A 21444-nucleotide genomic window follows, 5' to 3' on the forward strand; every position below is an offset into this window, starting at 1 on the left:
TGCTCAAATCCATAGATGTAAGCTAGCCCTTCTTACTGTCCTTGCTGAATAGCAGCTCTGAAGCTAGGAAGCACCAGCTTCAGGAAAGAAATGGTGATAGAAGTGGCCAGAGTAAAAAGCAAGGGGCCTTCAAGATATCTTCATTTACCCATATCCAAGAGCACAATAAAAAACATCAATACATTTGGTTCAAGTTACTTCAAGAGGTCTCCTTCCTGAACAATGTGAACAAATTCCCTCCCTGTCCTGATCTCACTCTCCAACAGTATATCTCACTTTTCCAGTATATTAATAGAGTATCAGACCTTTACTAGCAGCTCAAAAATCCCTCCCAGTCTCATCCTTGCATAGCATTTAACTGTCAAGTCTTAACATGCTTAAACAAATCATCACATGAAACAAGACAGTGCTTTGTCCACATGAATTCCAGAGGACAGGATATTCTTATATAGGACTAGCAAGTTTGCACACATGCAAATAGCTATTTACGTGCAATGCAAGAGAAGTGAGCATGGCAGCTGGGAACATAGAAAATGCCAGAGCAGTGTGAGAGACAACTGGAAAGCAGGCCTCTCTGATTTGTGTGCAATTCCAGAGTAACTGAAGTACATATATATTGAAACTGTGGGCTTCAGCTGTCCTGAAAGGACTCCAAAACATGGAGGCACATCCACACTGGCTGTCAAAATGTTGCAGTCAGTTTTGTACTGTTCTATACCAATGCCAAATGTGTTACATTTACAAACACCTTCTATATTGCCTAGGTTTTACTGCTCAGTTTTCGATACCAGAAACACATATCACGGGGTGAAGGTGATAAAATAATAATTACATTTTTACCTTTAAGATGGTTCAAAAATATCTTAGCAAGTCTACCTATTTATTAACTCTGGGTTTAATATATGGATTTCTGTGAGGACGTTGTTTCTTTATTTTGCAATCCTAGTCTCTAGGATCATGGTCAAGAATGAAAATCTAATGTGGGTCATTTTTTCTTGACCTCATTATTTTGTATTTGTTTATAGAGAAGATGAAAGAAGTTCTGCACAAAATCTGAATTTGTAGATAACTATGTGAATTTTTTGGTGTGTGAATACTGACACCAACTCTTTCTGAACTGTAAAATTTTAATTAAGCTAATAATAAATTTATCATCTGTAGTATCAATTTTACATGTAAGCAAAAATGAAAACAGAAATTATACAACTTTATTGGTACCTTGATAGAAAATCTGAAACTACCTTCAGTTCTTTCTAGTCACTGCAATAAACCGAGCCTGTCAGATTGGAAAAAACAAAATAGCTCAGGCAAGACTTGTTTTATGCTTGTGATATCAAAAGTGATAGGTCTCACCAGTACTAAAGGCCAAAATGCTGGAGGTCATCTAGCTTCAGAAATTATTTTCATTCCTAGGTATAACAACCTTTTTTGTTTCTAATACCATACCTCTACAAAACTAGAAGTAATAAAAAGTCATCTGAATAAAGACATGACTGAGCATCTTCTGTACCTGTGATGAAGGAATACACTCCTGCATGATGCAAATGCAAAAGTACATGTTCCTACAAAAATGTTTTTCAAAAGAAGGTGTAATTATTGCTTCAGTTTTAAATAAATATTAAAACAAAAACTGACACTTCAAAAAATAACCAGAACTCCGCATACGTGCTTTACTAAAATTAGAAACTACCAAAACAGAACTATACTTTGCTATGAGACAGTGGAGAAAGTAAGTCTTACACTGGAATAGAGACATCACTAACCTGTGCACATATCTGATGCATTACGTGACCAAATTCATGGAAGTAAGTCTTCACTTCATCATGTCGCAGCAATGATGGACGATCTGATGTTGGCTTTGTGAAGTTGGTTACCAGAGCAGCTACAGACATCAATCTGCTGCCATCAGAGAGAAGACAGCCAGGCTGTAGACCAAAGCAGGCTGCATGCCCATACTTTCCCTCTCTGTGTAAGAAAATATATCAGACACTATCTTCAAACCACAAGCTTGCTCACCAGAATGGTGAAGCCTATTCAAGAACAGGGAGAATCAGTCAGTGTCTCTACACAAAGTTTTACACAAAAAATATTTTCATGATTTCTAAGACTCAATAAGTTAAGAGTACAAGGGGGGAAAAAAGCCCCTTCTACTCTCATACTGAAATCGCAACATTCCAATATTGCCAGCAGCATTTACAAGAATCTGAATGCTGAAAATATATATACTTCAGATGCCAGCTGTGTTTTAAACTGCTACTGCAACAGGGAGAACCTGGCTTCTGTTCTCTGATGCAATTTTTTTTTTTATTACAGGAGACAAAAGAATACAGTACACTGCATTTTCACTGTGATGTAAGAGTTTAAAGAAAAAATACTTTGAAATTTTTGTCCTAAACTATTTAGTTAACTAAGATTAAGTAAGAGGAGTCTTACGGATCCATATCTTCAGCAATTCACATGATATACAATAATGTGGAAGCAGGTGAATAGGTGATGGAGACAGCTATGTTACCATAAAAAGAACAATTTATGTACTACTATATATATATTTAGTAACCTAATTTTCTTAGGCCAGAAAATCTTAAATCACCTTACATTAAAAAAGAATATCCACAAATTTATAAAATGCTAAATACTAATCTAAAAAAACACTACACCAAAGCAAACAAAAAAACAGCGAGAAGTAGCCAAAAAGGACTAGCTCAGAATAAATCCTGTCAAACCAGTCTAGTCTCCTAATTGACAAAACACAGATGATACTATAAATAGTTACAAAGGCAGCTGGAGAGCTACAGAGATCAACACAGCAGTAAATCTGAATGTATGCTCAATAGAAATCTATTCTTGATATTGATCTATTTGACCAGCAGTCTGGACAACAGGGTAGAAAATACACAAAATGTAAAGAGGAACTGGGAGAAACTAGGAACTCTTAGCTGACAGAAATTTAATTGATCTGAGCAGGCTGCAGTAACACTTCAACAGAAATGGAAATTAAAGTAGTATGGTAGAAAGGAGAAAAGCTCGTAGATGCAAAAAATTATGGACAACTCACTAGAGAGCAGTACTACCAAAAGTATGAATGAAGAAGCAATGCTTCTCCATGCAATCTTCAATGAATATGAGCCACTATAAACAAATATAGAATATAAGAAATTTTTTATAAAAAGTGTAAAAAAACCTGAACACAGTCCAGGGGACAACTAAATGAACAAAGTATTAATCCTGTCAGTGGAACAAATATTTACTTCCAAATGCATTTAATTTTAACTAAACAAGCAGCAACCCATTAAGACAAATTCCATTTTAAACATGTAAGCAAAACACTAAGTCATTACCTGGGGTAAAGATCCAAATAGAACTGCCCTAGCATTTCTCCTGTTGATTTATCCTTTACTGTATAAAGAGTAACACTGTCGTGCCAAACATGAGCACTTTCTATTTGCTCAAATTCAAGTCCCAGCAGCTTCTGGTAAATATTCAGTAAGCCTTCTGTAACAGCCTCAATTGGGAAGTATTCCTTCAGTTTTTCTTGATCTATGGAGTACTTCAGCTCTTCAGTTTTGCTCATATAATAATGAAGATCCCATGCATTGATTCTCCCGTCATAATCAAAATTTCTTTCTTTACATTCCTTCTTCTTCAGATCTAGAATGAATTGTCTTTCTTCCTCAGCCAAAGGCTTTAGCTTTTTACTCAAATCATCTGAAAGAAAGATTGCCTTGGAGTCAACTTCCATGTTTCTTATCTATTACTATAAAATACATTCAACAGTTCAAGCACATACTCCAGAAGTGTGTGTTTTCCATTCATTCACCAACAGCAAGCAACATCTGTTTTCTTGTCCTAAGAAGTCTTAATTGCAGGCATGCTATAAATGATACAGTATAACATGTAGGCCTAAGAGCAGTGTGAAGGGTTTTGGTAAATTTAGACTTTTTCCAATAATTTTAATCATAAATTAAAAGTAACACTAGATAGTTATGCTTGAATCCTTTGATTTTACCTCATATAATCTCAGTATTCCTTATACATTTCTTCAGCAACAGAGAAAGACTACAACTACTGTTACTGAAAGGAAGTGCAACACAAAACTCAATACTTCTAGCTAAAGTCCTATAAAAAACCCAAAAGACCCAAGAATTTTTACCTATGGGATGCCTGGCTTCTACACTAGCAGAACTTCTGGATTTTAAAGTCTATGATTCAAATTTTTCCCAACATACTTTCCTTGGACAAGAAGGCATCATAGCACTATGAAGCAGACATACTGAATATAAAATATTTATTTTATTATATTTTTATATTTAAATTATATTAATATTTTATATTTTATACTATTAAAATAAATAATTTATATTTATATTAATAAAATAATTATAAAATATTACTGACACTTCCATACAGTACATTCTGTACTTACTCTCTTGTAAGTATTTCTGGTCAATCAGAAACTTTTTTTTTCATTAAGAATTCACATTAATGTTCATTGTTGATACCTAGAGTGTAAAATTTAGGAATTGCCACTCCTGCTCCTAGGAAGGATGTTATGCACTAAATGCATTCACATGATTGAAATACTGTTTGCAGCTTGTACTGTGCTAAATTCAGAATACGTCATAGGAGAGAATGCTCTTCTTCATAGATGTAAGATTGCTTATGAACATTTGATTTAAAACATGAATAGACAGGAACAAAGTAGAGCAAAACACACTGTCATGCTTGTAGCTGAGACTATACCAAAAGGACTAAATAAAAAGTGACAATTAATTTTATGTATATTCTCCCCCTGTGAGAATTACCATGAAGCATGATATTTATGAATAGAAAAAGTATCTGATCTCATACTGTAAAAAAAACAGCTGCTAACTTATGTGTGTCAGCTTCAAAATAAATGAAAAAACACAGTATTACAATAATATAATGGGAAAAGAAGTCTAAAATACTTCAAGTACACTTAAAACCAATAACAATAATAAATTAAAAGCAAATTTTCATTAATTGTCAAGTATATTGAAAATTAGTATTGCCAAATACGGATCTTCAGGAGAAATGCATCAGAATTATGGATTTAGAAAGAGGAGCATATGAACATCTTTATTGAAGCCTAAGCACAAAACCCCACTATCATGAAACACACCTTATTTTTGTACTAATTTGTTTGTGGGGGGTTACTTGGATGATACATCAATATACACTCCTACGTGGTGTTAGGACACGGTAGTAAAGGAACACGTACTATTCAGTGGAACTACCAGGAAGCAGAAGTTAACTCTGCATCCAAGAGTTCACTGACATCAACAGGATGACTCTAAATTCATTCATAAACAGCTATGTTTAAGAATTTTAAGATATCTCTTTTCAGATCAAATTCCATTACAGGGCTTTTGAATTTCAGATTTAATCCATCACTCCAGATAATTTTTTTTTTAATTCAGCCCATGGAAATTGCATCATCTCATATAGTAAACTTTTGTTATATTTAATGCAGCTGTATCAGAAAAAGACACCCAGGCTACAGACGAAAAAAAAATTGGGAACAAAAAGCTGCAATTCTGATGCAGCCTCTTGAACTGATAAAATTGCTTAAGCTGCACATGTTACTCTGGTTCTAAATGAGGGTAACTGAATTTTGTGGCAGAGAAAGGCTGAACCACTTGCTTATACTGGCTGTCACAAAGCAGTTATTCTCAGAATTTGCCTTGTGCTTCCTGATTTGGAACAACTTCATTTGTACAGTTATGATCTAAAAAATATATATGCCAAAACAGAGGCAGCAGAGTTCCTTTTCTGGCTAAGCCTCATGGACACTATGACCCAGTTATGTATTTAAATTCATCTTGGCTGAGGGAACATGTTACTACATTAAATACACAAGTATTGCTTATAAATATGAACAAACCTAAAAAGGTTGTTACGTTGTCTGTGCTCTTTGCAGTGTTTACCTCCAGGACAAAGTTGGCATGTGTATTATAACCAAGAAGTTCTGCTACTTTTGCCCTTAGTGGGAGCAACTGCTGCAGAATTTTTGTGTTCTCCTAAAAAAGAAAGCAGGCAAATTTGTAAAATGAAACCAGAAAACACACGTTAACAAAACGATTACCTCAATAATATCTGTAATCTTATGAAACAGAAAATATTTTTAAATGAAACACTTTCACATTAAAATATAAAACTAACCAAGTTTAACTAGATCCTTGGAATATTTTTTCTCAGTCCTTGTAGGTAGCTAGATTTCTAGTTGACCTTATTCATTACTCTTCTTATTATTACAACTTATCTTTTTTTAATTAATTAAAATGTACACCATTTCCTTTTAAGTTGTGAAGAGTTTATTTCCTTTATCAATCATTTACATGTGAAAGACAATAAGGAAATTGCTGACAGCAAGCTTAATTGCTCGTTAGTGATGAAGAAAAATTGCTAATCTATTGTGCCAACATTCAAAACCGGTTTGCAAATTTTCCTGTTTTGCCACTCTAACAATAGCAGTCAGAGAAAGATCTGAAACAGAAAACTCCAGACCTTGACCTTGATGTATTGAAGAATCCTCAAGAACCTGACAATATAACTGTGTAAACCTCTAGTCTGGAAAAGTGAGATTTGTCAGGGGAAAAAAAAATTAAACACTAGATTCAAAGATTGTAACACAGTTTTATCATTAAATCTCTTTATGTGTGTTGACTTGCAAAGTGTTCAGTTCCTGGTGCCTTTTTATCTTACCTTGTACTCATCACACTCCCAAGCATTTCAAGCACAAAAGGTCAACTCTTCTATTGCTTTCTAATGCATGGTTGATACAATTGTCTGAATGATATATCCTCTGTCCTTAAATGCTTTTTTTATTTTGTACTTGTCTAGTTGTGCACATATGCAATCTGTCATATTCACATTTAATCATCTGTATTTATAATTAAAACATGTTCTTACATAACTCCTCTCTATTCCAAAGAATCCCAACAGACTACAGAAGCCACAATCAGACATCCTTTTCTGTGAGGAAAGTGTCAGTAAGGGTCTGTGGAGCATTGTAGGGAAATTTCAGAGAAGATCAAAATCCCACTTCTATTAACAGAACCACTTGAACATTAAGATACATACAAATATGCACACAGAGGCAGACTGTCAACTTCTAAGGTCTCAGGACTCAGGACATCAGAATTAATTGGAGCAAGGCATTGTTAAAGATGACACTGATAAGTTCTGATTCCAAAATACTTCACACTGTGCAAAATTCAAACCTAACATTTGAATGTTTAGCTCCATTTTTCAACCCTGTCATTGCAGTGTAGAACAGCCAGTACACAACATACCTCTTTGCATCTTGAGTTAAAGGCAAATTCCATTTTTCTTCTGGTTTCTGAAATGCAGCACTTCTTCATAACAGGAAAATAGTGTGGGTATTTTAAGGTAACCTTATATTTGTCTTTCTCAGTCTTCTCTAAACTGTTAATAAAGTCATCCGGAAGGCCATCTGTAGAATACAATTTAATAAACTGTGTTTACTGAAATTATCTACTCCCCCCTGTTTTGGTGAGACAGTTGCATTTGTTTTGCTGCAATCTACTTTGACATCAGAAATCTCCATAGAAATATACCTCCCTTTTTACAATTTTTTACTAAAACTTTTTCAAATTCCTCCAAGCAAAACAAAATTTGGAAACACCTGACAGCAAAAGAGAAATACATGTAAGGCCACCACTAAAAAACTGAGTAACATAAAAAAGATCTGTTATTAGAGCGTATTTTATGTGATGCCCTTCAGATAATGAATCCCTAAATTCTCTGTCACATGAAATCTCTAGCTTGGTTTAAATTACTGAATCAGTTAAAGTTGATTGCAGGACAAAAAAAGCTTTTCCAATAATTACACAGGGGATTGCTTGATGATAACTGAGAAAAGGAATAGAGTGAAGTTATGCTAAAGGAAGTAGGACCAACAATCTAACTTGATGCAAGGCAAAAACCTCAGGAAGCAAAAATGTATGACAGCATGAACACCTGCAAAAGATAACTCTGAATTGATTCTGGAGAAGGACTAAAAAAGAGACAGAAAAGACTGGGAAATAGGATTTCACTCATGCATGAGGTGAAAACCAGCTACTCCAATAAAAACTGGAAGGCTGAAAAAACAGAAACAGCAATCATCCTACTCACCAAGTTCTTCCTTAGAAAACACAAGAAATGTGTTTTCCTCATTCAGGTTTTTGTTAAAGTCTATACACAGCTCATTCAATTTTTTCTTCATTGCCTTTATTTCCTGTATAGGGTATAAACTGAACTTAGTGGAAAAATAAAAATCAAAGTTGGCAATTTTTATCCTCTACATGAATGAATAACATTTCTTTTCTTTTCATAGGCTCTCTACTAACCAACAGTAAATACCAGGACTGAGTAAATAACACACTGCAGGTATCAACATACTTCATACCCTGTCAGTCCTCCTTTTATGTTTTGTTTGGTCCTGAGCAATATTGTTGCCAAGGGCTATCGCTCCAACATTTTAAACTCAGCTTAGAGAGGACTGAACACATTCACTAAACAGTTTCACATGCTAACCTTCAATTGTTTTCTTTTATTTGAACAGCTAAATTACAATTTTAAGTGTATAAATATCCACTGAAATCAATGAGAATGAAAAGAGTAAAAAAGCATGTGACTTACTCAAAAACACTGTTTTGGAACTGTACAGGTATGGTATGGTATGGTAGAAAGAAGAGGCTGCTCTCAAAACACAAAGCCATTCTAAAACCTATTTAAAAACCCTGATAGTAATTTTTTTGAAACATTTTCTAATATAGCAAGTTTCTACATGTTATTTTCAAGTTCAAATAAATGTAGTTACCAGTAAGAGAATGCACACTAAATAAAAAGCTAAATATAATTCAACTATTTTCCTCTAAGGAATTTCAAAATACCTTGAGAGGCATCAGTTATATGAAAATACACATCAAACTGTTCTCACTAGCAGAAGGACGTGGATTAAGATTGATTATTTTCTACAAAGGGTTAAGTCTATTCAACAGTCAGAAATAAAGGTCAAATTATAGTTAGAAATATCACTCAGAATTTGAAGATAACTATGTTGGCATCTGTAGAATCCCACAAGATAAGGGTTAGTCTGAAACACCAATAGCAGGATAGCTACGGCACCAGCCAAGGACTGTAGGTAACAACAGCCAAGGACTGCTGGCAGTAACACAGTGAGAAAGAACAAGATGTGACTGGACAAGGGGCCATGCAGATGTAGGACAGCACTTTTCTGGGACAAAGGTCTTTGATTTTCCTCCTGGAGATAAGCGTAGCTCAGTACAGCACAAATAGAGAAATGAGAAGGAGCAACAGGTCTGGAATGTAGAGAGGGGGAACAAGACCACCAAAGGCTGCCAAAGCCCTCTGAACAGAACACATTTCCAGAACAGTGTAAAGAACAGACTGTGCATGATGACTAATTTACACAGAAATTGCAAAACTTTTCTCTAGGGCAAGGAAAATTTATCTATAAAACAGTACCCCCACCCAGGACCAGGAGGTACCCCCAAGACTCTGGACACCTAGGCAGCTGGACTGATGCTCGAGGCATAAATGGTGATGTCTCTTTCTCCCTTTCTTCTTTCTCTCTTCCCCTCTTTAATTAATTTATCTCTTTGTCTTTTCCCTTTCACTGTATCCCTTTTATACAAAACCCACTCCCATGTGCTTATGCTAGGTCAGGGACTAATGTACCAATTTCCACACCAAGTATATAATTTAATAATAAAAGTTTATAAGCTTTTGCAGATCTTAATTCTGTCGTTCCTTTCAATCACAATCATCTACATGAATCTTGGGTGCTCCCTTCCCATTAAGGGTGAGATGCCATAGCATCTCATGCTAACAATTTTACTTCCTGATTTTCTGAAGTGACAATTGCTTTCTAAATCAGCTCTCCCTTAATGAAGAAAAATTCTCAGAGCAGCTTGTTTTCTTCTCTAACCTACTTTGATTTTTTTTTCAGGTAAAATGCTAAAATCTTGGACACATTTTACAAATCAATTAACTGAAACTAGTGTAGCTGTGTGTTTGCAACAGTTATATATAACAGTTATATAACAGTTATACTTTTGAATAGAAATGCAGACTCACTAGTAATATTTTCTGAGAGGTCTTTTCCCTAGGAATCTAATTTAGGCATCTCTCTAATCATAAAATACAATAAAACTTATAGCTAGGCTTCTTTTAGTCTCAAAACTATGAGGTGATGCAGACCACCTCCATCTATTGCGTACCATGGCTGTCTATCAGATTAGTTTAAAAACCTTCAAGTGATTGAAGTTGAAAGGATGGATCTGGATGTAAGATCAGTAAAGATTAGAGCAGTAATTCAGCAGGTCCAAATGAAGTTCAAATACATGCTAACCAGTCCTAAATTTATCCCTTCAACAGTTGCAACCTTTGCTTTATAAACAAATAGTACATATTTACTTTCTGCACTTCTTTAGGAAGATGGAGTCCGTTTCTTCTCCCGACTTGAATAGACTTCTCTAGATATCGCTTTGTTTCAGGTTTTACATTTTCAAGATCACAGGTTTGCTGAAATGACAGTACAGAAAAATTCAATTTATAACATTTACTGTATGAACCATACCAAGCATTAGAAGGGTTTGAACAGAGTTGTTCTTTAAAACACTGTCATATTAAAAAAGGAAACATTCTGGATTTTAATGTGAAGAACTTCCCTAAACAATAGTATTTTTATATTCATGTAGAATGTTTGTAAACTAACATTCTTTTATCATGTGTCTCAGCACATTTACATGCTGTCATAATGGTAAGTCCTTCCAGTTTACAGTACAGTGCACTTAAGCTTCTTCTGTAGAGATTGCTTTCTTTAAGATAGTAGGAGAAAATCAATGCTGAAACACTGTACCCTATAAATAAGAGGGATTGAAAAAAAAATCCCAAAAGATTAGAAGTGTCACTTAAGAATATCAGATGGCATACAATTTGAGCATGTTTGTCTTCTCCAGAACCAAGATATCAGTGACAAAAACAAAACAGTATCACAGAAAATTCTGAGTTGGAAGGGGCCCACAAGGACCACCTTCTTGAATATACTACATTCACAAAATTTTGGAACTTTCCAAAACTTTTAGAACAGGTTGATGACTTTTATATACCATTTCATACTTGTTTTGGAAAACCTTGCTACTTTATTCCAGGAAGAAACCTACAGGCAGACTAAGAAACAAAATCTACTTATTTTCATGAACAAAACTTAATTCCATGAACAAAACCTGAAGCAGCTCTTTACCGTCAGGCTGTTTCCTGAGGGCATGTGGGTGGAGAAGACTGGCAACATTCTTAAGCATGCCTCTACTAGTCACCAAATTCACCTTTATTCCAAGTTTCAAACCTCAACATACAAGTTTTTCAAAGAATAAGATATGGAGCACATTCAATGACATAATTTTAATGCAGAAATTTTTCCCCCTAATGTGTGGGGAAAAGAAAGTGACTATATTATTTTAATATTTTCTTAAATTAAATGTAAAAACCTCATTTTTCTCCATCAACAGCTCTTAAATTAAGCATAATTTAGAAAGAGTACTATTGTTAACTTAGAAAAGTTTAGCCCTCATTAAGGGGAGCTAAAGCATTCCACATGTCACTGAGGCCAAGCAGATTTGCTCACCTCTTAGTACGCTGTGTTATAAATAACATGGAAGTGTGAGGGCCCTCATTCTCCTCACCCCATTTTAATCTGGCCCCATGAAGGATCATGAAACTGAATTAATCTACCTGAATTATTAAATCCCCAGTGAGGCCATGAAAAACCTGATTTAATCAAACTATCTGCTGCTTTTTTGAACTGGTGAAATAATTTCAGCCGAAATCTGAATTCTGTTTGTGGAAGTTCAGTTTTCATGTGTTCCTGGAGCCTGACTTTTTAACTGAGAGTTTCTAACAGGAGGAGGCATTAGAAATTTGGGAAAAATTAGCAAGAACTTTGTGATTTGGAAATAGCAGTATTTAACCAGTCTGGCACTACTGGAAATTTCATGTGTGTTTGAGAGCAAAACTCTTACTACTTTTACAGTTATTAGAAGTGGATATATACTCAGAAGTTGCATCTCAGGCAAAGTAATACTGAAACATGCTTGCATGCTGCAGTTATGAAAAATTTCTAAAAAACTTAAATGGAGACTTCAGGAAAAATTCTGTTATAAAGGTCAAAGATTGCTGCAACACAAAATCAAACAGGAAAACACCAAATAAAAAAAAATTGAGAAAGTAATAATAACGGTAACGAGTGTTCACTACCTACTGTCAGATTGTCCTGTAAATTAAAAATAGATAGATACACAGATATGTTACATAGTCCTCAATATATCTGTGTATTCTATAGTGGAGGGTGGGGAAAATCACAGTAGATAATACATACATATAAGCCATTTAATTACTAGCAACAGAGCAAGCGAAGGAGAAAAAATATCAACATAAAGAACAGGGGGAAAAAAGTCAACAGAAGGTACTATCTGCCAGCATACAACAGAACATACTCAAAATGATCTTATTATATACTTCCACAAACATGTAACAAGAATACCGAGCTAGAGGCAAACACTTGCAAGTTTCCCTGGAAAACACAGCAAAATAAGACAATGGTAATGGAAGGTACTTTAGTATGGTTCTGCAAACATTATTCTGATTCCTGGTCAAGCCTGCAAAAACCACAAATGGTGACTCCACAAAATAGGCCTCTAATATCTTAGAAGCATTACAAGAAGAGTAAAAATCACTGGGGTTGAGAGGAAAAAATCACATATAAAACAGAAAAACACATATTTTTTCATTATCACATTAGATAGCTTCCTTGCATTATCCTTACGTTGCACTTTTAAGAAAATTACTACTAAACATCACCAGACATATTGGAACAAAACCAAATATTCTTTCTGTCTGAGCTACAAAAAAAAACCAGTACAAATGAAGAGTATGAGATACCTATAGGTGTTCAATTAAAAGAGAAGCTAAACAGAAACACAAAGGGGATAGAAACTAGTTCAACAGTAAATGTATCTTTTAACATAGTTTTATTTTCAGGCTGAAGAAACAGATGAAGAAGAGGATACAAGGTAATTGTCTATAATTAGATGAAAAGAGGTAATCTCAGAGGTCAATCCCATTTATACGTTCTCATTAACCTTCTAACTTAAAACTGCTTTTAAATTCAAAATTCTCAATATTTTCAATAATGCAGAATTTTGGACACATATTCAAAAGCAGTATAAGCCAATGTAAGTATACTGCTATATTGCCTCTTTTCTTTTTTCCCTCCTGGAACAAGCTCAGTCAGAAGAAAACAAAAAAATTTTTTTCCTAATAGGTTTCTGTCTTTTAGTTTAAATTCCTTGTATCATTTCTTTGGAAGACTAGACAAAAGTCAAAGCTACTGCAATGGAGAGAGAAGGATACACAGATCTAGATACGAGAAAGAATAGGAACAGCAGAAACAGATGTTTTCTGCAGTATTGCAGTGTCCCACTGGAAAGATTTGAGTGGCACAGACACAGAGGAAACATAAAGTCATCTTGAAAAGCATTGTAAATACCAATTAATTTTAGATAAATTTAGATACATGTCACAACTAATGCAGATATATTGTTATTTACCTGTAAATAAACAATCTTCTGAAACACGTCTTCTCTCATGCTCATCTCCACATCAAAATTTGACAGTTTTTTGTCAGCTTCTGTACTTGCTAAGCGTATCTCTTTGTCAGTGGAGATGTGCTGGGGAAAATCCAACATGCTTCTTTCCACTGTTTAAATAAGATGCATCAAACACAGAAGAATAGACATGCTTTAAGGATCTTTTCCTCTTCTGACACTTATAAAAGGCATAAGAAAAAATTATCCAAAGCAACCTAACACATATAGCATATAAAGTGATTACAAGTAATATAAAACTGAAGAGGTTAAAAGGACAAAACCACACACCATTTTAACAAATAAACTTTTTACAGAAGATTTCTAAACCCCAAGCCTAATTATCTCACCATCTTCTACAAAATCAGCTGAATGGTATATAAATACATTAGAAATGCTTCATCTTCCAAAAGTCATGTAAGTGAAGACTGACATTTCATAGCTGGCACAGATGCTTCTGTGTTAGCATTTAAAGTCAGAAGCTCTGAATCTTTCAAACATGCCCATCTGTCCTGAAGTTATTTTTGCATTGTTATGAGCACAGTGTCAAATCCCCATGTACTGTACTCTTCTGTGTTTAAGGAGAAACAACGTGGCAAACAGGGAAAATGCTGTCCGTGCATTCTGAACTTCTAGAGAATGGAAGCTGAGTAATATTACATTTCTAGAATATACTTCTGAGATTAAGTAAATCCTTGATATTTAAGGAACATTACATCTTCAAAGACATTGAATAGATATTTCTAAAATAGAAATTAATTTGCTTAATTAAAAATCAAATTATATGTCTTTATCATCCACCTTTCCAAAAGTGGTTTTCAGAGTAACAACGTATTAGGCTGATTTAAAGCTTTGTAATTTTATGTGATGTGCAGTAATTTTATCAAGCTCTGAGACAGATTCAGAAACACAACCATGGACATGTGATTCTTTTTGAAGTACTTAGAAAAATTCCCCTTTCACCTCCTGCCTTTATGCCAAGATGTTTCAAAATTATAAAGTGAATTTTGGCAGCTTCCAAGTGAAATTTAAGTTCTATTGTCATCTCTGTCTTTTTGAACAATAAGTTGCAGTTACTGGGGTAGGCCTTTTATGTGAAAGGGACACACAGGCCTTAAATTCCAAGGTTCTTATGGAAGTCTTGCTGTGGTAATACATCCGTCTCATATGCCATGGGCTGTTTCACAGCAGGTCATGATAATTTCATATATAGCTTTGAAGATTAGAATTAAAACCTTAAATGTGACCTACTACTGCAATAGTATGTCTTGAAAAAAGTACATCTTCGTGGCCATGCCCAAAAGTTGATGGCCACTGTTTTCTGAGTCCAACATAGATTTTCCTTCTGTAAATCTCTTTGGTGAGAAGACTTACAATAATTATACCAAAGCAGTATATTGGTACAACTAAAGCTGAATCTGGCAGCAGGCTTTTTAAATGAAGATTACTGTCTGAGTATGTCAGAAAAAATTCCAGCCAATTCACCGGATGTGCAATTTTAAGTAATGCGAAATCCAGACTAATATTACATTTGAGATGCCAGCTGTGCTTTTTTGCTATTCAAAGATTTTGCTCCAAGCCAAGGTAGCTGCTTCTAGCACCTCTGTGGCCACTAAAGATTTTTTTAGAGTATTTAAAAGAATTTGACATCTATTACACTCATGTTTTATAGGTAATGCAGCCACAATCTGAAAGGTTTTTCTCAACAAAGACATGCAATATGCAGTTCATATTTTACCCATCTCCTCTGACAATTATTAACAAATAAACTGAATGACCTGAGTTTGACCATTAAACTCCATCCTAATATTGCTATGGATTGATAATTCATTCAGAACAATCTAGCTGTGACTGTATGACCAACCTCTCCCTGGATTCTTCAAGACTTCACAGGCCACAATTTAAATGTGAGTAAGTAAAGAAGTCATCTTTCAACAGCACATTCAAAAATTCCTCCTCATCATATTTTCACCACTAGCAGTTTATCAACATCTCCATTACTCCATTCAACTTGCTTGTGTCAGATTCTGCAGTGTCTGAAAAAACACTGCTTACTATGTGTAATGCACTAAGCATACCACAGATGATGCAGCCTACACTGCTGCAGTGTCCCCTGGCAGCTGCACGTGGTTGGAAATGTAACCATGTGGAGCATCACATGCAAAACCAAAACAGGTAACTAAATGCAGTTCTCTGGGAGCTTCCAAAAAATTTTTAGGAGCAGAGAACTCTTCAGAGGCCTCTACACATTCTACACAAGAACAGCAGAGATCAAAATTGGAAGCAACGACTATTTTTTCTCCATGTTTCCTTACGTGCAGATGGCATACGGAATGCCTTATGCAAAGAAATACAGAAAACACATGCTAACCTGCATATTCTACTTCTATATCTGCCAAAGCCCTTACAGTATTTTCATGTGTTACTTCTTCGATTTCAAGCATCCCGACACTGTCATATACATGCTTTGTCTTCCTGATAAGTTCTTCTGTTCTTGTTCTAATTTCCTCTGGTGACAGGTCCCATCTCAAAAGGTTTCGTCCTGATGCTATGTATGAAGAAGCCTTGAGCTGGCTAGTAATTTCTGCTCCTAATGTCATTCTCAACACAAGCCGTGGCCCAATGGACCTGAAAGTATAAAAAATATCTTTGCATAGCAAGATTCCAGTTCAACAGACAGTTTATAGTAAACATTAAAAAACCAGCATCAGAATATTTTTAGAAGGAAGAACAAAGTCCTTTTTACAGCTGTTATCTTTATAAATTAAGTCTAATTTTTAAATAAATCTCTCCTATACCTTTTCCATTTAGAGTATGACTAAGTGCAAACAGGGACAAAAACTTTGGTATTGACAAAACCATACAGATAAAATTATGACTCAACCTTCTAAGGAAAACAGCATTGCAGTTACTGGAACTCTACATAAATAGACAGTACTAGCATTTTTGAAGTAAGGAATAAAACTCACATAGTTATTTTCAGATGACAAAGAACAAGAACTGCAAAGCTGCACAAAATAAGACATAAAAAATACCACATGACTGTACCCATTATAGCAAATAATTTTGTATTTATAAAGCATGTCTGCCACATAATCAGCATGGGAGGAAACCTAGTTGTTACTCACTTGCAAATTTACTCCTTTAATTGTGTTTGATTTTAAATAGACAGTTTCACTCTTTTACCAGAAGAGGTACATTCCTTTACTATGATGTTCTAATAATCGATGAACTATAGTTCCAATCAACTTAAATTCAGTTGATTTAATTTCTTTAAAATTAAGCTTGCATTCAAGTAGTCAAAATTCCTCCAGTGTTTACTATCATAGGAGGATCCCTGGCTGTCAGATATTTACTATCTGTCTTCCTATTTCTGCCACATAATTAAAAGAAATTTAAAAGATCACATGTTATAGTAATAATGACAACTTAAAATTTTCAACCATAACTGAAGAAATACAGAGATCTTGCTAACAAAGGCATGTTTACTTAACACTGTTTTACATTAAGTAACTTTTTCTCTTAACACTAGCCATTGCACCTTTATTGATTTTATTGTAAAACCTGTCTGGTATGTGCATAGGTGCACAGAACGGTTTTGGCATACAATGCAGGGAGCAGTCATAAAAGCCAATTTTAGCCTGAAGGAATAACAAAACAGAAGAGTGAAATGCCAACAATCTGAGAAGGGCTGCACACATGGCTTCTGTCTGAAGGAAGGTAAAACTTTTTGGTAAAAGTCTTCCAATTCTATAACAGAATTTCTCTAGAAATAGCCTAACCAAAATTATTTGATGCAAGACAAAAACAAAAGACAACATTTCTACCTATGCTTTATGCTGAAACTTTATTTTCCTTGTTACCACAGATTCTTCAAATCTATCGATTCCAATGTAGGCAAGTTGTTTACTTTTCCTTTCAGTGCCATACAGAAACATCATGGTCCAGAATATTGACGACTTCACTTTGAAAACGAAGTGTGCATAAAGAACATTTGTTCCACCTCTGCTCTTTTTCTCTAACCAAGTTCTGGCACTAAGGCTTTAGTAATTTCTCACTGGACTACTGAAACTTTGAATTTCAAATAGAAGTTTAGCATAAATGAATCTGCTGTCATGAATGCAAATGCTTAAGTAATAAGATTCTTGGGTTAGATTCTCATCCCCAAAATCTACTGAACTCTACCTGAATCTACAAATCCATTAAAGAACAGTACTTCATTAAGTCATGAACAGATTCTCAGTGGACTGCCCTGTGTCTAGTTTTTCACATACTGCTAGCACAGGTCTGGTAAAACCTCTTGGGAAGTAAAAGGGAAGCTTCTCAGAAACAGATTCATGGCTCTGAACTCTACCCCACACCACCCACATGCAAGAACATCAGAAAGACTACACAATGTTTCAAAACTGAAGTCAAAATAAAAGTCAAGTGGAGCCAAAGAAAAACAACAACCTGAGCAACATAGAAGTATGATAAAGTGAGGGATACTAAGCAGATATTCTTTTTAAAAAGAACCTATTGCTTTTGGTCATTCGGTATCTTCACCTAGAAATATAGACAGTACAGCCCTGCCAATGACCAATTGCATATCATCTGAAACAAACACTAAAACAGCCACAGCACCAAAATATTACATCCATTTATATTCATCCATATTACCTCCAGCCTGTTCAACAAGATTTATTAATAATTAAAGTTGGAGTTCATGAACTGGAATGTATGGTCTCAGATTACCAGAAAGCACTATTTTTAAATATTGAAAAAAGACATCATCTGATTTTCTTAGTATACTGGCTAGTTTAATTAAGACATATACCTATAAATTTGAGAGCTGTATAGATTATTGGCATAAATACCAGCAAGCTGTTGACTACCTGTTAGAAACAGAAAAACCAGAACTGCCCAGTTTTGAAATGCTGATACCTTGTTTGCTTCTGCTGATAGGAAGATGCAGTCATTTGTGTAGATCAAAAATGGCAGTACAAATAAGGAAGCTTTTCTAACTGACCAAATGAGACCGTGGGCCTTCAAAAACTGTACTGTAACATTTTATGTAAAATCAGTTGCTACACATAATTCTTCAAATGATCATATACAGACATGTTGCTGCCTTGCTACCAGTCACTCAGACTGTAGTAAGAACCAAAATAACTTATGTCAGCTTAGTAAAAAACTGCATAAGTAAATATACATGCACAGGTGAAATCTTGGCCATTTTTTTCATGGCTTAGTGTTTTGAATTATTTATCTACATAAAATGATAAATAAATAAATTCCCGAAACTCCACGTATCAGACTGCAGTATTTTAATAACTTTGGTCAAAGAGAAAACAAAGAAACAATGCCAAGATCAAAAATTATATATAGACTATAAAGGAACATGAAAGAAGAGTACAAGTAAAATATGAAGCTCAAAAATACTCTGCAGTTACATTTGTCATACTATTAAAGAGAAAATATTAAATTGTATCACTGAGGGAACCTTTAACTTTCCAGACTGGAATGTAAGCTCTATTTATAATGCTAGGAACCAGATGCAACAGCAAAGAGTTTTCTTCAAACACCGAACCAAGCAGATACTAATATTATTTTAGACTTGCTTTTGGTAAACAGCACCAACATTACAGAACAGACAATTACTGCTTGCACGGAGCAATCATAAGTTGATTCAGTTTAAATTAGATGGAAGGATGTAGCATCCCTGCATAGGCTGTTGCTAATGCATGAACTGTTTGGTTCAAACTGTTTCCGATATCACACTCCATTTTTCTGGTGTAGTGTAGAACACTAGAGTTATCTAAATAAGCCTGGTTTAAGTATCAGGTTCACATCCTGCAACAGTATTGCTTTATCACGTTTCTCTCAGTGCTCCTCCCTCCATTGCTCATTTCTGCCCCTGTACCTCACTCCATCAATGGCATCAGCACAACGGTTGCTAGGGTTATACCTAGAAAATATTCAGGACAGCATATAGGTGAAAAATGAAGTGGACCAAAAACATCCAGGGGTGACAGCTTTTTACCAGGTAATCAGTCCCATCACCCATTTGATGAGTGACTTCAAAACAGCTATGTCGGCCTACACAAAGTATCAGTTAAGTCAACAGTCAGTAGCAACCTAAACTTGCACTACTGCTAGAAACACATATGAAATAATGAATTTAGTCTAGCAAAGAGAGTCTTGAGATGATTGCTGCCATTAAGCATACCATTTAAATTTCCTAAAGTAAAAAGAGCTATTGATGCTAAGAGGTAATACAGACATAAGAACAATTAAGAATAAATTGGTCAGGAATACAAGAAAGCAAGACTTGCAACAACAGACATTTGCAAGCATCAGGGCAGTGAGATTCTGAAAAAGATGTCTAGTAAGTCCTAGCAAGTAAAAACACCTCTATTTATAACATGGTGATTGACCAGCTTATAAAATGGGTTATGTTACTTGGTTACCTAAGGTAGTGTGGGACTAGATTTGATCTCCACAAATGCCCTTCCAGTCTCTGTGTTTCTGTGAGGTCCTTCAAAATTACCAAAACTTTATTTGTATGGCATTATTACAGTAGATATATAAAACTGGTCTCTGTTGGCAACTTGCACTGGCCTTTTTCTGGGTTGAGTCCTCTAGCACCTAATAATGTAAATGGAATTACATACGGGGCAGACTGAAATATTTTATGCATTTGTGCAGTGCTTCATCCTTTTAGGTGAACATCAGGAGGAAAAGCACACAAGTTTTCATTTGGACTTTCACTTATAACAGAGATTATTATAGACACAGCTGTTTACACAAATTATGGTGAAAACACAATTAGTGAAAACAGCTAATTTGCCAATCCCAAAATCAGTAAGAATGGCATTTTCTACCAAAAGCAGACTGAGTTGAGTAACACTTAAAAACTTAGTAGCTACTTCTAAATGAGGATTTTAAAGAGCAAAACAAAGCTTCTCACTTGCAGACTGCAGTAATTGCAGAATGCCAGGTAATTTCTTTTACCAATAAATCTGCAATTTGATTACTTGCTACTTCTGGAAAATATAAATTTGATTTGATTTTAGAAAGGGGAAGAACCTTCATAATACTCTATTACAGCAATACAGTGGCCAACATGGCCGCTGCAAAGACAAACAATGCAATTGAATTTACAGACTTGATTTTTAACCTGTGCAGTATCTTACACATATTAAACATTCATGTTTAATTCATGGCTTTGCTTAGAAACATTTCCCATGACTTAAATATGTGCCTTTGGTTTGAGTTAATTATACTCCATTAACACTATTAAAATAAAACAAGAAAGCCACAATCTGTGAAGAAGCAGGAGGGAGCCATAGCACCAGCTTTAGAAAATACAGACAAAACCCAACATGTTTCTACTACTGAGAATCACTATATAATACAGTCAAGATTTAAGCCTGATGTCTCATTTAAGCCTGACTAAAAATTGACGGTTTTAATTCCATCAAAGACTCTTTAATGGCACTTTCAGTTTTCAAATTAATCTTCACCTAAACTTGTCATTAGTTACAATGACAAATATAATTTTATGGCGTGAAATAAATTAACTAATAAATTTATGGGAAAAAACATATACATTGTAATGTAAAAACATTTACATTGTAAATGTAAAAAAACATATTTATTGTATTTGCAAATAGATTTGACAATACCATGTAGCCACACAAAAATCAGGGTATATTGGATTCATGCAGGAGGGAAAATTATATTCTGTTCTGAGAAAAGACCTGAAACAACA

The 21444-nt window shown here is 34.7% G+C and overlaps 1 protein-coding gene across 6 annotated transcripts in view; it reads right to left on the bottom strand.

Annotated features, from left to right (window-relative positions):
- NLN (neurolysin) overlaps positions 1–21444 on the bottom strand; it is a 38159-nt gene that overhangs the window by 9833 nt on the left and 6882 nt on the right. For 5 of the 6 annotated variants that reach the window (XM_058828241.1, XM_058828245.1, XM_058828244.1 and 2 more), the window contains 8 exons: positions 16063–16319; positions 13656–13804; positions 10465–10572; positions 8158–8260; positions 7314–7474; positions 5903–6038; positions 3339–3705; positions 1764–1965 (listed from right to left, as the gene is read on the bottom strand). In XM_058828241.1, coding sequence (XP_058684224.1) covers positions 1764–1965; positions 3339–3705; positions 5903–6038; positions 7314–7474; positions 8158–8260; positions 10465–10572; positions 13656–13804; positions 16063–16319 — 1483 coding nt within the window. Of the gene's footprint in view, positions 1–1763; positions 1966–3338; positions 3706–5902; positions 6039–7313; positions 7475–8157; positions 8261–10464; positions 10573–13655; positions 13805–16062; positions 16320–21444 lie in introns of those variants that run through there. The other variant, XM_058828246.1, reaches the window with a different exon arrangement.

This window comes from Poecile atricapillus, chromosome Z, assembly GCF_030490865.1.
Source record: "Poecile atricapillus isolate bPoeAtr1 chromosome Z, bPoeAtr1.hap1, whole genome shotgun sequence".
NCBI classification, from domain to species: domain Eukaryota; kingdom Metazoa; phylum Chordata; class Aves; order Passeriformes; family Paridae; genus Poecile; species Poecile atricapillus.